The 17,795-nt window shown below is 37.8% G+C and overlaps 3 protein-coding genes across 3 annotated transcripts in view; all 3 read left to right on the plus strand.

The window, feature by feature from the left end:
• LOC102303719 (protein mono-ADP-ribosyltransferase PARP14) overlaps positions 1-3,296 on the plus strand; it is a 4,191-nt gene extending 895 nt beyond the window's left edge. The window contains exons 3-6 of the mRNA XM_005944110.3: positions 40-70; positions 1,665-1,919; positions 2,321-2,545; positions 2,638-3,296. Of these exons, the coding sequence (XP_005944172.3) occupies positions 40-70; positions 1,665-1,919; positions 2,321-2,545; positions 2,638-2,867 (741 nt within the window). The 3' untranslated portion in view covers positions 2,868-3,296. The remainder of the gene's footprint in view (positions 1-39; positions 71-1,664; positions 1,920-2,320; positions 2,546-2,637) is intronic.
• A 574-nt stretch (positions 3,297-3,870) lies between these two features.
• On the plus strand, positions 3,871-12,932 carry LOC102309799 (protein mono-ADP-ribosyltransferase PARP14). Its single transcript, XM_042212677.1, has 12 exons — positions 3,871-4,863; positions 5,099-5,326; positions 5,431-5,652; positions 6,326-6,396; positions 6,657-6,808; positions 7,163-7,225; positions 7,346-7,522; positions 9,700-9,921; positions 10,030-10,644; positions 10,840-10,973; positions 11,220-11,394; positions 11,850-12,932. The coding sequence occupies exons 1-12, from the start codon at positions 3,871-3,873 to the stop codon at positions 12,137-12,139; spliced, it is 3,342 nt and encodes a 1,113-aa protein (XP_042068611.1). The 3' UTR covers positions 12,140-12,932.
• Positions 12,933-15,320: 2,388 nt separating this feature from the next.
• The window catches only part of LOC102309485 (protein mono-ADP-ribosyltransferase PARP15), a 21,330-nt gene continuing 18,855 nt past the window's right edge, over positions 15,321-17,795 (plus strand). Inside the window, exon 1 of the mRNA XM_042212680.1 lies at positions 15,321-15,441. Coding sequence (XP_042068614.1) covers positions 15,406-15,441 — 36 coding nt within the window. The 5' untranslated portion in view covers positions 15,321-15,405. The remainder of the gene's footprint in view (positions 15,442-17,795) is intronic.

The raw sequence follows: 17,795 nt of genomic DNA on the forward strand, positions 1-17,795 counted from the left end.
ATGTGACTAACGTGTATTTTTTGTATTTTCTTTATACAGGAAACTCCGTCTGATGAAGATAAGAAGAAATGTAAGTACTGAGTGAGCAGAACTGTGTTTATAACCACTAGTGTAAGATCAGGAAGTCCTTTCACTTGTCCACCCCTATAGTTTATCTACTTTTAGTATACACCACTGTCCACTTTATTAGGTACACCTTGTTAGTATCCTATTGGACCCAAATTCTGACCCTAACATACAAATATCATCAGCTTAATCAGACATTGCTACACTTTCAAAAAAAAAATCTTTTGGTGAGTCTGTATGAACTGTGGCCTCAGTTTTCTGTTCTTAGCTGACAGGAATGGAGAACAGTGTTGGTCTTCTGCTGTTGCAGCCCAGCTGCTTCAGTCTGTGACATGTTGTGTTTTTCAGCATCCCTGAGTTGTAACAAGTCGTCTGACCATTATCCTCTGATGGCTGAGATCACCGAGCCATTGCTGCCCCACAGAACTGCTGCTCACTGCATGTTTTCTCTTTTTTGACCATTCTCTATAAACCCTAGAGGTGGCTGTGTGGGAAAGCCCCAGAGCTTCTGAAATATTCTGATCCGCCCACCTAAACACCAACAACCACAATATATACTAGAAAATCTCTAGGTTACACTTAGCAGGCTAACTGTGCCAAGGTTAGCTATTACTGCAGTAAATGATAGTTGTACATCTTTGCTTTGAGCCATTACATGCTTTACTGATGGCTAAAGTTAACGCCATTTGAAATCATTTAGTATCATAGGTAAAGTAATTTCACAAGCTAGCATTTCTACTTAGTTATGATTTTACTACTGATGACTTTCACAAACAACATTCTGTTTTCCAGCTAGTTGTTAACTTAACACTTCACAAATCTAGCAGTGCTACTTTGTGACACTGGAAAAGCTGAGTTAACACAACAGCCCTGGGCGTTTGAATTAATTAAGTGATCTCATCCACTCGAGGCAGGTTGTCTCAGGTAGTTTTCTCAGACATTCACTTTTTTTTTCAGATGAGTAGCAACTCCCCACCACCAAACACAATTTGGAACTAATCAGTGTTTGTACTGTATTACACGTCCAGCATTTCCTATTTGGCTTGCCTTTCATTTGTACTGTTTTAGTTGAGTTATTATTTGAAGTTAAATATTTGTATTTAACTGATGAATTCAATACGTGTGAGACCATGGAAAGTACCTCAGGTTCTGTGACCCTTTCTGAACTGTATTTGCTAGATAGCTTGTGATTTGTCTATCTAGCTAGCATTAGTAAGAAGAAAACAAAACAAAACAAAAAATGAATCTGTGAATCAAAAATTAGACAAGCTGACAAGCTTTATGTGATAAAACTGCCTCTCTCTCAATAAAATATCCAAAGCTTCATGCTATTCTAACATAGTGTGCTTAACACTTCAAGACTGGTAGGATACACTAGATGTCTCCTAGACATTACGTCAATAAGACCATACAAAGTCTGATTATTTTTTTTAAGTCAATATTAATGATTATTCTTATTTTAATTAATTTATTGATTAGTGTGAGGCAATAGCTGTGAGTGAAACACCAAAATAAGTAATTAAAATATAAGTGTTTTAAGTCTTGCACTATCTAAAAAGTATATGTTTGTTACACTTGGCCACATTTGTCTTTAACAGCAGATGTTGCTGCAGACAAACAGGCGAGTGCTGATAAAAGCAACCCGACAGTTCAAACAGAAACGGAAGGCGGAGACGATGATACAGCAGATGAAGAGCCATGTTCCACCTCGGCCGTTTTAGGGAATATTCTTGATAATACCAACCAGGAGTTCTTGGAGATGCTGGTGGAAAACATCACTAAGTCTCATGACTTCACTTTGGAATTCTTTCCTGACATCTCCTCTGCTGTGGTGACTTTCCAGAGTGGAGAAGGTACCCATTTCAGAATGAAAAGTTCTTATTTATGATATGATAATATAAAGTTTAACCGGCCGTTTGATGCTGAAATCTGTATTGCATAACCAGGTCCAACACTCATTAACATAAAACAACATAAAAATATGCCACAAATGTAATAAAGGAATTTTCCAGGACAATGTGGCTATTTTATTTGCCTGAGCTAGAATGACAAAGTTTTCTAGCGCACTAATGCACAGGATAGCAAAGCAACACAGACTACTGGTAGTGTAATGTACCTTGCTAATTATAAACGTGCTGATACTTCATTCTGAAAAATGGGTGTACTCATTATTAAATCAACAAAGAAGATTTATCCTGCAGAATTATTTTATTTAAAATGCCTTAAACTTTTTTTTTTTATCTCTATTTCACAGAAAATGCTAATTTTGTGGCAAAATGCCCCCAAAACAAAATGTTCACCAAGAAGGGATTTTCTGTTCAACCTCTCGAAGTCACAAAGCAAGTTCTAGTTGACGACATTCTACACTTCAGTGAAGAAGTTCTTCAGCTTTATTTTGAAAATGAAGGTGGGGATGTGGAAGAGGTCTTCCTTAATGAAGCGGAACAGTCTGCTGTCATCACATTTAAAGATCATCGAGGTAATTTATTTACACTACACTGTATGTTCCTGCAAACCTACAGTAATAACTTGTGAATAATAATATACAGCATGTTACATTCTTTCTTCCAGCTGTTCAAAAAATCTTCAAGAAGAAGCATTCCATAAAAAAGGAAGAAATCAGAGTTTATCCTTTTTATAAAACTCTGGGAGTGGCCCTCTACGGCAAAGACAAACCTGCACTAAAACTTCCCGCTGCCATCTCAGAGCCCATTGACAGTGCTGTCCTCAGATACCTAGCTCAAAATAAATCAGCAGCAGAGACCATTTGCAGTGAAATGGAAAACACTTCTGCATCGTAAACCTCGGCCAAACCACTGTGACCTTGAGTCCTGTATCTTCTTTACTAAAGCAAAAGGATGCCAAAGCCATCCTCAAAGAGTGGACTGATACTGTGAAGTCAGCGTTTGCACAATCTGTGTCAAAGTTCAAATCTGTGAAGTTCAATCCAGGTTCAGATGCATGGAAAGAGTCTGAGAAAAAGATCAGAGAGATGTTACTGAATGAAAATGTGATTGTAGTACCCGATAAAGACAGAGGTGCTTTATCAGTGGCTGGTCTTGATAGTGATGTCGACAGACTGGAGAAATCTCTTTCTGAAACTATTAACAAGATTGCAAAAACGATCCACAGGGAGAAATCAAGTAAAACCGAAGAGATCAAAGTGTCACCATCAGTTTTTCATCTCCTGTGTCAGGATGGCCTCATGGACAAACTTCTACTTGTGTATCCAGAACTCAAGTTGTCACCAGAGAGTCCTAATCTGAAAATAACTGGTTTAGGGGAAGAGATTAATGCAGCAAGCAAAGTTATATTTGATGCAGTACTTGCATTAAAACGACAGAATCTGGAAGTCGATAAATATGTGCTTGAACTGTTGAAAGATGAGCAACAAGAGGAGCTTACAGATGCTCTCCTCACATCTCATCGAATAAACGCAGCGTTTGAAATCAGTGGAAACAGGGTGCAGCTCCTTGCTGTTTCTGACACAGATCTGTCTCATGCTCAGGACCATCTAGGACAGCTGTTAACACTCAGTACATTAATGTTGAAGACAGTAATGTCCTGAAGAAGCCAGAGTGGCAGCAGCTGGTCAGTCACTTAGAGCAGGCTAACAGTAAGCCATGCAGAACTCGAATCAACACAACTGCTCAACAAGTCGTGGTGTCAGGCTACAAGGATAGTGTCATAAAGGTTCAGCATCAGCTTGGTGACTTCTTAACACAGAACGCTCACATAGAAGAAACTGTTGTGGTCAAAGCTAATGCTGTCGTTGAATACTTGAAACATTTCAACACATCTTGGATGGAGAAAGTGAAAGACAAGGTGAGAGTGTCTTACAGAAATGAGGCCATCTGTCTGAGTGGATCCAGAGTTAATGTGACACATTGCAAGACTGTGGTTGAAGGTGCCGTCTCTGCTGTAGTCTTTGACAGTCTGAATGTTTACAAGTCTGGAGTGAAGAAGCTCTTCCAGGAAAATGAAGCTTATTTTTCCACAATCAAAAATAAAACTGGTTGCCTGGTTCAACTGGTTGATAAGCCAGGTGGTGGACAAGACAACGTTAAACAAGTACCAACACCTTTATACCAACTTATGACACCTGAAGGAGTAGAAATCGCTGTTTACAAGGCAAATATGTGCACTTACCCAATGCAGGCAGTTGTGAGTCCATTTAATCAAGACTTGAAACACAGTACTGGTCTTGCATCAGCACTTTTGAAGGCTGCCGGCCCTCAGTTACAAGATGAATTTTACAAAATGAAAAAAACAAAGGGTCAACTCAAGCCAGGAGAATGTATCATAACTGATGCAGGAGGAACACTTTGTTGCCAAAAGGTCATCCATGCTGTGGCACCCAAGTATGAAAAACCACAGCAAGCTTCAGCTCAGTTGAACAAAGTTGTTAAAGGAAGCTTAGAAGCCGCTGAAAACCACGGATGCGTCTCAGTAGCTCTTCCATCTATTGGCAGAGGAATGCGCTGCTTTCCCCTCAAGCAGTGTGAACTCACCATTGTTAGAGCAGTGAAGGAGTATTGTTATGAGAACTATGATGACATTACCTTGAAGAAGATCCATTTCGTGAACAATGACGACATTGCTGTTCAGGATATGGTGGCTGCTGTCAGGCAGGAGTTTGGAAACCTCAGTGACTCTCATTCTCAACAAACTCCTCATCTCACTGCTCCCACACAATCAGTATCACAGTCTACTGGATCTGACCTGTGTCTGAATCGTGTGCAGACCAAAGAAGGCGTGGACATCGTTCTTACAAAGGGAAACCTAGAAGCTTCCACGGTAATTCAGATTTTGGCTGTTTATATCTAATTAAAGTGAATAATAAATAAATAAATTAAGAGGCAAATTGTCCAGTACAGGAACCAACGACTGCATGCATTAACTATTAACATGTTGCTATAAAGTGTCTTTATGTTGAATAAATTTCAGGGGTTAATCTGGAGGGGGGGGGGGGGGGGGGGGGGGGGGGTAGTACATGATAAATATGTACTAACAGTCTGCTAACCATTTTTAGACGGAGGTGATTGTGAACACTGTGTCTTCAGACCTTGACCTCAACACAGGTGCAGTCTCACAAGCCATCTTGCGCGCAGCCGGACCCAAACTTCAGCAGTTAGTAGATGCGCAGGGTGCTACTGGAAATGTTGGTGAGATCATTATTACTGATGGCTGCCAACTAAAAAGCAAAAAAGTTTTTCATGCAGTCGCACCTCACTATAAGGATCAAGCCACATCTGAAAAGGTGAAGTACCTTACATTATAAGGTAAACGTTTAAGCTTCGAGGTTAAAAAGCCTGTTTGATCCAACTTTCATGATGAATGTCTTTATATATAACTGTCTTACAGACTTTGAGAGGAATCTTCAAGGACTGCTTGAACATGGCAGAGGATAATAATCTAACCTCCATATCCTTATCAGCCATTGGTGCTGGAAACCTGGGTTTCCCAAAAGATCTCGTAGCCTCTTTGTTGTTGGATAAAATCTTAGAGTTTAGCAAAAAGAAACAGCCCAAGCATCTGAAGAAGGTCGTGATTGTACTTTACCCCAGTGATACACAAACTATCCAGGTAAGAAAAAATAACAAGCTTTGAAGCAACACATTCTCAGTGCTAACCAGAAATCTTTTAGGTCAATTAACCATCAGCATTTTTAACCAGTAAAATCTATTTTTCTTTTGTTTCCATTGTAATCTTCTTTTGCTGGGGGTAGAAGTGACCATATGGGGACAATATTATCATCTAATGCCAGAAAACCTGGCATACTGCATCCATATACTCTGATATTTTATCTCAGAGATTTTTATACTGTTCTTCTTGTTTTTGATCACTGTGTAGTCATTAGACAATTTTAGCTACCCTAGTGTTTTTTTATTCTTGTCATTTTAATGTTTATCGTACTTGTTAAATCTTAATGGGACTACTTATATAAATGAAGGTTGAATTTAAAAAAAATAATTGGCAAGAAGTAACAAAAAATAAATAAATTAATAAAATACTAGTATTTAACTCATCAAAACATCTTGGAAGGCTGTTAGTAATATTAACCATGCTGACTCAAGTTAGCAGAGATAAAGTACAGCACACAAATGAACGCACATATTTCTTCTATGGGCATAGGGCCTACTTTTGGAGACAGCCTCCAGTAGTAATTAAACTTGTTCTGTTGTGTTATTTAGTTTCAGGTTTGGTGTCAAATTGGTGAGCTTCAGTTGAAGTAATCGCTCTTCTTTTCTGTCTGCAGGCTTTCAGTGATGAATTTCAGAAGAAGTTTCCCAGCGCCTCAAGTGGTTCAACAAGTTCTACACAAAATAAACAGGCAACACTGTTTGATATGCAGTTGCTATATAATGCTACCAAATAAAACAATACAAACTAAACAAAAAATGGATGTATTTTTGCCTGTTTTCAAAGAAATGTAACAAAACAGTTAGTACAAACATTTGTACTAACTGTAATAATAAACTGTATTATTTGTCCATATCCTAATGGACAATTAAATTAGTAGTCAAAATTAATGAAGTTCTATTTTGTAATAATTTATTGCTGATAATTCTTTATTTTCGTCCATTTCCAGGAGGCCCCTTCTCTAAAATCACCTCAACCTCAGACATGCATGAGACCAAAATGGGCAATGTGACTATACAGGTAGTAACAGGAGACATAACCAAGGAGACCGCTGATGTCATTGTCAACTCCTCCAATGAAAACTTTACTCTTAAGTCAGGTAATAAAACTTTACTCTTAAGTCATCATAGTAAGAACTACAGTGCTTGAGCTGTGCCAAACCGTTAACAGCAGTTGTTATTATTTTTTTCCTGCTCTAAATATTTATTTTGACATATAAATATTAAAGCTATAATAATAAAAATTAATTTAATATTATATATTAGAAATAATATATATTTATATATTAATGTTTAGGTACAATATAGAGGATAATATGTAAATATAGTCCACATCTTTAAAGTATTTTTAGATAATAATACACAAATAAGAAAGAAGGTCACAGAGTAATTGTATCTTTCAGATTATGTGTACAGTATGTATTCAATGGTGATGTAACCTTTGCCTTCTCCAGGAGTGTCTAAAGCTATTCTAGAAGCAGCTGGTCCGGCTGTTGAAGTGGAATGCCGCAACCTTGGTAAGAAATCACACCAACTTTTTATAACGCTGTAACTCAGAGTTGGCACCAGATAGTATGGCCTTGTACACACTGAAATTTTTAATAAGGCTCATTAACATACGTTACCTTCACCTTTAGGTGCTGAGCCCAACCAGGGCATGGTATTGACGAGCCCCGGTAATCTGAAGTGTAAAAAGATCCTCCACCTGACTGGACAGACAGACCCAGTAAAAATCAACAAGACTGTGAAAGATGCACTCCAGTTATGTGTGAAAAGCTCTTTCACCTCTGTATCGTTTCCTGCCATCGGCACAGGTGAGGTTTAGAAAGCATTTTGTCACTGACAGGTCATACAGTGGGGCAAAAAAGTATTTAGTCAGCCACCGATTGTGCAAGTTCCCCCACTAAAATGATGACAGAGGTCAGTAATTTGCACCAGAGGTACACTTCAACTGTGAGAGACAGAATGTGAAAAAAAAATCCATGAATCCACATGGTAGGATTTGTAAAGAATTTATTCGTAAATCAGGGTGGAAAATAAGTATTTGGTCAATAACAAAAATACAACTCAATACTTTGTAACATAACCTTTGTTGGCAATAACAGAGGTCAAACGTTTACTATAGGTCTTTACCAGGTTTGCACACACAGTAGCTGGTATTTTGGCCCATTCCTCCATGCAGATCTTCTCGAGAGCAGTGATGTTTTGGGGCTGTCGCCGAGCAACACGGACTTTCAACTCCCGCCACAGATTTTCTATGGGGTTGAGGTCTGGAGACTGGCTAGGCCACTCCAGGACTTTCAAATGCTTCTTACGGAGCCACTCCTTTGTTGCCCGGGCGGTGTGTTTTGGATCATTGTCATGTTGGAAGACCCAGCCTCGTTTCATCTTCAAAGTTCTCACTGATGGAAGGAGGTTTTGGCTCAAAATCTCACGATACATGGCCCCATTCATTCTGTCCTTAACACGGATCAGTCGTCCTGTCCCCTTGGCAGAAAAACAGCCCCATAGCATGATGTTTCCACCCCCATGCTTCACAGTAGGTATGGTGTTCTTGGGATGCAACTCAGTATTCTTCTTCCTCCAAACACGACGAGTTGAGTTTATACCAAAAAGTTCTACTTTGGTTTCATCTGACCACATGACATTCTCCCAATCCTCTGCTGTATCATCCATGTGCTCTCTGGCAAACTTCAGACGGGCCTGGACATGCACTGGCTTCAGCAGCGGAACACGTCTGGCACTGCGGGATTTGATTCCCTGCCGTTGTAGTGTGTTACTGATGGTGACCTTTGTTACTTTGGTCCCAGCTCTCTGCAGGTCATTCACCAGGTCCCCCCGTGTGGTTCTGGGATCTTTGCTCACCGTTCTCATGATCATTTTGACCCCACGGGATGAGATCTTGCGTGGAGCCCCAGATCGAGGGAGATTATCAGTGGTCTTGTATGTCTTCCATTTTCTGATGATTGCTCCCACAGTTGATTTTTTCACACCAAGCTGCTTGCCTATTGTAGATTCACTCTTCCCAGTCTGGTGCAGGTCTACAATACTTTTCCTGGTGTCCTTCGAAAGCTCTTTGGTCTTGGCCATGGCGGAGTTTGGAGTCTGACTGTTTGAGGCTGTGGACAGGTGTCTTTTATACAGATGATGAGTTCAAACAGGTGCCATTCATACAGGTAACGAGTGGGGGACAGAAAAGCTTCTTACAGAAGACGTTACAGGTCTGTGAGAGCCAGAGATTTTCCTTGTTTGAGGTGACCAAATACTTATTTTCCACCCTGATTTACGAATAAATTCTTTACAAATCCTACCATGTGGATTCATGGATTTTTTTTTTCACATTCTGTCTCTCACAGTTGAAGTGTACCTCTGGTGCAAATTACTGACCTCTGTCATCATTTTAAGTGGGGGAACTTGCACAATCGGTGGCTGACTAAATACTTTTTTGCCCCACTGTATGTAATGTTTTGCCATAATTTTTTTGGGTAAGTAAAATGTTGACAGGCTTGTGCTGTACTGAAATGATGTAATTCAGGAAGTTGTGATGAATGCTATGATTATAAAAGCCTCCTAACTTCCTACTGAAGCTTTCTAACTGCTAAAAACAGGCTGATGAATAATCCTCTGTTTTCAGCCAACTAAAGGCATTTTGTTATCTTGGGGTGAACTGTTTCCTCAAATGTATGACATGTTGTGCTCTTTCTCTATTGACATGTTTGCATTAGAAGGAGGCGTTGTGTACTCAAATACAATTTAAAATACTTTTATTAGATTCTTTGGATTTAATTTGCAGTCAGTTTGCATTTAGAAAGATGTGCATTGAGAGATACATCAAATTTCCTTATCACAGAACAAATTTAACATCAAGGTCAAAGGAGGTTCAATGGAGAAATTTTAGAGCCAGGAACAGTGATAATAGTGTTTTAATGGTGTCATCTGTCAATGTGGCTCGCCCCAGCAGTCTTCAATGTGTGTTGTCCCTTTTTTTTAGGTCAAGGCAATGCACAGGCAAGACTGGTGGCTGATGCCATGTTGGATGCAGTGACTGATGTGTTGAGCCAAAACACTGCCAGCCCCCTGACTACAGTTCGCATAGTTATTTTCCAGAAACCTATGCTTAAAGACTTCCACAGCATTATGCAACAGAGGGAAGCTGCTGATCCCGATTCTAAGGATAAAGCAGGGTGGACCTGGGGATGGAGCAAATTCAAATGTAAATACACAGAACAAAGAGCTTTTGGTTTCACATTCTCAAATCACATATCTCTAATCAGTTTCAAATGTTAAGTTCTAATGTTGTTTTTGAAATTTGTTATTTCAGCATTGTTTACTGGTGGAAGTGCTGACAAACCAAAGAATGACAAAGATTTTGTCATTGACAGTCTGAAAGTGGAGGCTACTTGTTTCCACATTTGCGGTGACACACAAACCAGTGTTGACTCTGCAAAGAAATGGATAAATGACAAGATATCCCAAGAATATCACAGCATGGAAATTGGAGACAATGCCATCCTTTGTTTCTCTGATGCAGATCGACAGAAAATTGTTGACATGCAGAAGACCATGGACATCAGCATAAGGACTGAAAGCAACAGGCCAAAAGCCACAATCACTATTGAAGGACTCAGCAGGGATGTGCTCAAAGCTAACACTGAAATCATTAAAATGATGAGCAGGGTGAGAGACGAGGAAGAACTAAACAGGAAAGTGGAGCTGGCCAGCGCTGCGGCAGACTGGCAGTATCAGCAGTCTGGGTTCCAGTTTCAGAGTTTTGATGAAATGACCAACTTCCGCCTCGAGGAAGCACTGCAACAAAATTTACAAACTGTAAAAGTTACAGTCAAGGGTCAAGATTACACTGTCACCATGCCAAAAGGACCTGCCACTGACAGCCAGGGAAATATCCTGGAGATAAAGAGGATTGACAAGCTAAAAGGTATTTTAATAAAACCAAGAGATTTAGTCCTCTCAAAGTAGTAATAAGAGATCAGCAGTGTGTTAGCATTTGAAATCTTGCATGATTTCGCCTACTGGTAGGTCTCTCAGAGTTTTCACTACTGAAAGCTGAAATATCTCCCCAAAAGCTATACAATTTTATTTTGTTTTGTTTTTTAAATTAATTTGTTACTAGGTGATGTTCCTGAAAACTGGGAACAAATGAAACCTAACGCCACCAATCAGGCTTTCCCATTACAAGCTGGGACACAGGAGTATGATGAAATCCAGAAGCTGTTCCAGGCCTCATGCAAACAAGCCATTATCAAGGTAGCATCAATCACATTGTCTATTGTTTTATCACATTAGCATTAGCCAAGTCAGATTACTAGATTAAAGTGTTTTTTCAGGATTAAGTAAATTTACAATGCAGCAGGTGACACAATTTATATCTCAATAAACGACATTAAAATGTTGTTCATTGAAAATGTAAAAGTTGCCCAGTAATATTCAAGTGTTAGTAGATTTGACACAGTGTGACGATGTTATGTAAATTATTTCTTTTCTTGCTCTTAGATTGAGAGGATCCAGAACCCTGCATTGTGGAGCGGTCTACAGGTTAAGAAGCGTGACATGGAGGTGAGAAATGGTCACCAGAACAACGAGAGACGTCTTTTCCATGGCACCTCTGAGGACACTGTGGCTACCATTAATGACCGTGGCTTCAACAGGAGCTTCGCTGGAAAGAATGGTGAGACGTTTGTGGGCATTTATTTTGATTTTGTTAGAGAGCTCATAATAGAGACAAGGTGGGAAATGGGGGAGATACTGCCCATAAAGATATATTTAGATTAAGGAGATAGCAGTAAACTAAAAAACAAAAACAACTACTACAAGAATTTATCTCCAGGAGGTCCCAGAAGACTAATTAATAATAAATAACTGTTTTTTTGGTCTCTACTGGAAATAAGAATTTAATGTTACATGCCTGTTTGGTCATAATGCTCTTAAGAGTTGCAGGTCATAAACACTTTCAAAAGAAACTTTGATTTACAGAAGTTTCTCTGATGCTTCATACCAATGCCATATGTTCAAATTTTAGTCTTTGAGAATATCTACTACTGCTACTGGTAGAACAATAATAATAATAAAATAATAATAATAACAGAAAACATGTTTTTCATTGGCTTTCTCTTCTATTTTCAGCTGCATACTACGGCAATGGAACTTACTTTGCTGTCAATGCAAGTTACTCTGCCAGCGATACCTACTCCAAGCCTAATCAGAACGGGGAGAAGTTCATGTACGTCTGCCGAGTTCTGACTGGGGACTTTGCTCTTGGACAACAAGGCATGATTGTACCGCCACCAAAAGGCACCAGCACCATTTCCACTGACCTGTACGACAGTGTTGTGGACAACATGGCCAATCCCAGCATGTTTGTTGTCTTCCATGATATCCAAGCTTATCCTGAATATTTAATTAAATTCAAGTGATGCAGCTAGTGAACAAGATTGCAAATCTTAACTAGAGATCACCTTACGTCATTACATATAAGGTGATTACGTTACTCCATATTTTTATTCTTGGACTCTCCTCGAGTCACAGTTCAAAATGATTACATTAGATGAAAGATTTTAATTTCCAGTACATTAAAAACATGTAAGAACATCAGCATCAGCTTGATTTAACCAACTATTATACAAGCATTAATCAATGAATGGAAAAAAAATATGAAAGCATTACAAAACAAAATTTGTAATGCACTTTGTAACAAAGGTTTACATGTTAATGCAGGTAAAGCTCAGCTTCTTAAAGCTTAAGAATCACTTTGAAAGGAAAGGTTTAAAAGAAATTAGTTGCTGCTCACATAAACAAACCTAACAAACAAAGCAGAAATGATCAAGCACAACAATTGTTCTGAATGTTTAAAGTATAACAAATTTAAAGTGGCTTATGTATGCTTGATGTTGTCTCTATTTTTTTCCTCTTGAAGGGTAAGCTATGATTTTCAATTTTTAGTTTTTTCAGTTTTCCAAATAGCATCTGTTCCAGATGTCTTTCTACATTTGATCTTTTCAATGTGTATGTTTTTTGTTTTGAACCTGAAAAACAGAAGTGTGACTACTACGAGAGATGCTGATTAAAGTTTTGTTTCCTCCAATCAGAAGTAATAAATATTCAATCTCTCTCTTTTATCCAATTCCAAAGGTTTGTGTAAATTGATTACATAGTGTGATCTATTGATCAATGTGATTTTTTTGAGCAGTAAAATTGAATTTGAAGACATTTTCTGTAAGCAGTACGGAATCTTATTAATTCTTCCACAGTACACAGGAATGTAATGTCATTATTAAGCATGAATTTTTACTCCCAAAGACTAGCCGCTTCAGAAAACATTTTACTTTTAACAAAACAGCAGTAGCGCAAGACATATATATGTGTGTGTGTCTCCAGAGCTCAAAATATCACCGGAGAGTCCTAATCTGAAAATAACTGGTTTAGGGGAAGAGATTAATGCAGCAATCAATGTTATATTAGATGCAGTACTTACAGTAAAATGACAGAATCTGGAAATAGATAAAAATATGCTTGAACTGTTGAAGGATGAGCAAGAAGAGGAGCTTACAGATGCTCTCCTCGTTTGTTTGTTTGTTTGTTAAATGCATTTCAACCTGTCTAACACTGATACTCGCAGAGTTTGTTTTTTTTAGTTTCCACCATGGGAGGAACCAGTCCTACATGTATTCTACTACAAGTGAAGCAGAAAGTGAAAGACTTTATTCTTCTTTGTGCGTCTTCCCGGCCTCTAACGATGGCCGAGGCACACTCGTATCCTCTGCTCGTTGGATTCGAAGAAACCAACATACCCAGTTTAGAAACAAAGTTACTGCAGTACTTTCGTACTGTCGGTGGCGACTGTGAGATTGAGTATGACAATGGCAGCAGGACAGCGAAACTGCACTTCACGAGAGAGGAGGGTAAGTTTGGCTCCATGAAGTAAACTGAAAATAATACTACTACTAATAATAGCTTCTACGCCGTATTATCAGTGGAGTTCTTTACTGTAGATTTTTTTTCTCTCGTGTCACAGATCAGAGGAGTGTTCTGGCGAAAGAGTCTCATCAGATCAGCTTGGAAAAGGGCGTTTTGAAGCTGACGGTTCGTTTATCCACTGAAGCGAAATCATCACAGGTATTATTTATGATAGGCTGGTGTAGTCAAGGGAGGTCTGCATACCAAGAATAGTTTTGTATGCCCTTGTCAATATAAATATGATAAAGTAAAATATAGTAATGTTACACTATTTGTAGGTGGAAGTTGTTGAACCTCCTCCCCAGACTTCGAACTTAGGATTAGTTTATAGTAAACAACGATCTGTGTCTCGGTTTTGAGCTGTTTATCCAGTTCTAAAGGTCACATGACTTACCGTGAACTCAAAGCTGATCTCTCTTTCTGCTGTAGGAATATTGCAAACAAAAAAAAACATTACTGTGTCTTTTGTTTTATTTTGCTTTACACAAATTAAGTATAATTAAATATTTTTTCCATTATATTTCTTTAAAGACCAACAGCTATTTATAGTCTGGTCACACAAGATTTCAGTATAATAAAAAAATGGTGAATACATTTATATTTTTTTTGTTCCACACAGGAATTCCCATTGGATAAAGACAACACGAAATGTAAGTACTGAATAAAAACAACACCTCAGTCTTATGCCATGCATGCTATATATGTAATGAAGGTATTTAGTTTCTACATAATATTTTTTTACAACCATGTGTTTGTCAAAAACTTCTACAAATCTCTAACTGGTATTTAAGGTGTTTTTTCTCTGATTAAGCATGTCTGGGTACATGAAACATTTTCCTGCTGTAATTTTGAATCGAGGAATCACTCCTCAACTCAAATACGATTTTTTTGTCTAAAATATGAATTTGTCAGTTCTATTCATTTGTCTACCCCTCTGTTTTATCAGGTTAGAGTATGTTGTCATCGTTTCACAGAAATTGTGGCTTGACATTGCAATTGTTAGTGATAGCTGATGCATGCTGTTGAGCTGGGTAAATAGAAACAAAAGGTCTCACATATCTAAATTGTTTTACATGTTTGTATTTTTTTCATTACAGCTGTTAAAAACATAAAGACGAAGAAATTCATAAAGAATGACGAGGCCAGAGTTAATCGGCTTTCTGTTTTAAAAAGTTTAAGAAGGTCATTTAAGGGCAAGGCGTCAATAAAACTTCCCGCTGCCATCTCAGAGCCCATTGACAGTGCTGTCCTCAGATACCTAGCTCAAAATAAATCAGCAGCAGAGACCATTTGCAGTGAAATGGACAAACACTTCTGCATCGTAAACCTCGGCCAAACCACTGTGACCTTGAGTCCTGTATCTTCTTTACTAAAGCAAAAGGATGCCAAAGCCATCCTCAAAGAGTGGACTGATACTGTGAAGTCAGCGTTTGCACAATCTGTGTCAAAGTTCAAATCTGTGAAGTTCAATCCAGGTTCAGATGCATGGAAAGAGTCTGAGAAAAAGATCAGAGAGATGTTACTGAATGAAAATGTGATTGTAGTACCCGATAAAGACAGAGGTGCTTTATCAGTGGCTGGTCTTGATAGTGATGTCGACAGACTGGAGAAATCTCTTTCTGAAATATTAACAAATGCAAAAACGATCCACAGGGAGAAATCAAGTAAAACCGAAGAGATCAAAGTGTCACCATCAGTTTTTCATCTCCTGTGTCAGGATGGCCTCATGGACAAACTTCTACTTGTGTATCCAGAACTCAAGTTGTCACCAATCACACTCATTCTGAGTTAAAAGCCAAGGAATAAAAATGAGTATTAAGATGTGGTTTAAAAACAGGTGTGAGGAGGCCATCCTAACATGGGCAGGAAGATCTTTCCACATTTGGCCCCTGGATTTCAGCTGGGGCTTAGGGACCACTAGAAGCAGCTGATCAATAGACCTTAGCTCGGATTTTTATGGGTTTCTTGATCCATTAAATGTTTTTAAAAGAAATGAAATCTTAAAATGGATCCTAAAACAAACAGGGAACCAGTGAAGGGATCTGGTCCTGGTTAAAAGACTAGCCACAGCATTTTGGATTAACTGACACGGAGGTGACCCTGTAGGGCTTGAGCTATGTTTTAGAGATAAGAGAAATGAAAGTCGATACATGAGAATACATGTGGGGGTGGGGGGCAGGGGAAACAGTGAATACGGAGTGAATAAAAACAAAACTAATTTATAAAATAATTATATTTTGTCAATTCATTTGCTTTTTTGTTTTCAGGTTTTAATTTTAAATTTTGTTCTTTTGAGTCACTGATAAATTTAGACCATTTTTTTGGATGCTCAATCACCCCTAAATTTCCTCATAGTTCCCCTAAAATAACTATTATTTTTATTATTGTTTATTATTGTTTCCTGACTTTGTCTTCTAATGTTTAATTTTGCCAACTTTTCTATCAGAGAGGGTAAACGTTAGAATAAAAACAGGTTTAAATGTTGTGAGTTCTTGATGTTATGGTGTTACAGATCATTCACACAAGAGGATCTGCATGGTTCCACAGCACAAGTGAATCAGTGGTGCAGATTAGAAAATGCAATTTGGCTTAAACAAGCAAAAGTGCAATTTCTTCTGATAATCGATGGTCAGTAATGTGACTTCAAGCATGAATTCAAAAGTGTTATGTGTTTATGTTCTCTAAATAACAAATGAAAGCTAATGTTGGCTAGATAATATTTATAAGATTATAGCTTATTTTAACCTAATTAATAGCTGCCAGCCAAGGAGCTGATTTACTTTGTTTTATTTTGTTAATATTTGAGATTCTGGATGAACTGGATGAATTATGGTATAGACAGAAACACTGATTTATTGGAACTTACCTGCCAATGGCCACATTCAGTTAAAATGTTGCCACAAACTTTATTGGGTTGTAAATTCATTTTCACTGTTGCATTTGCCTTCTGGGTGTCAGCACAAAGAATCACAGCTCACAATAACTTCTAATGTGAGCTTCAGTAGATTTTCTTTATGTACAGGTTGTGATCAGCTGACTTATTTATTTATACAAGTGAATTCCACAAGATGTCAGCAGTTCCACAGGATGTTGCCATATGCCCTACACTGACAGTATATACTGTGTTTATACCAGACAGTATACAGCTGGTATAAGGGTGGAATTCAGTGAATTAATCTAAGCATCAGATTTTAAATTAATCTCTGCTAATAAATTAAATAATACAATATGTTACAAAGTCAAAAAATATAAGAAATAGCTCTAATATATACAAATAGTTTAATTATAAATATCCAAAATATTACAGGTGCCTGCAGTTCCTTTTTGACACCAGAAGAAGCCCATTCGTTAATAAATCCGACCCTTTATAATGACAGCTTTGTTTTAATGAACTTTGTTGTATGAAAGACTTATGAGGTGACAAATGGATTTAAACCGATTATGTTAACTGTGCATATTTTGAACTTCTCTTGGAAAAAGGAAAAAAAATAAATGTTTGTCTTTTAGTGGAATAGCTAATAAAAAGGGCACATTTAGAATAGAATAAACCTTTATTATCTCACGGATGAGAAATTTCGGTGTTACAGAGCTCTTACAGCAAGGGAAAATAAAATATAAAAGGTGGGTGGTCCTATAAACATACAGGTATATCCAGGTAACAATGTACAATATATGTATAGAAAATTAGAAAACATTGTACGGAGATATGTATAAAATGTACAGTAAACAAACAAGCTGGTGAGTAAGATGGACAACGGAAGGCAGCAGCAACACTCCAATCACATTGTCTTCAGGTTGTGGAAGCATATTTGTTGCATATTTTTTTGCAGTCGTTGTTGATGATTTCAGTTTTTCCTCGTAAACATGCTGCATCTTGAATCTGCAATGTGTTTTTCTCAAATGTTTATTTCTTTTCTTTTCTTTTCAGTTTTTTCCCCAACATTTTGGGAAATTTGCTCGTCTGTCTAGTCAAAGTTTTGTTTGTTGTTGTTTTTTCATAAATGGGCAAGTTAATTTTTCTAATAATACCGCCAATATAAACAGTATGTTAAACATTAAAATCGTTTTGTTTGTTTGTTTGTTTGTTTGTTTGTTTGTTTGTTTGTTTGTTTGTTT

Source organism: Haplochromis burtoni, unplaced genomic scaffold (assembly GCF_018398535.1).
Source record: "Haplochromis burtoni strain Fernald_Lab_line unplaced genomic scaffold, NCSU_Asbu1 Contig_386, whole genome shotgun sequence".
In the NCBI taxonomy this organism is placed as follows: Eukaryota; Metazoa; Chordata; class Actinopteri; order Cichliformes; family Cichlidae; genus Haplochromis; species Haplochromis burtoni.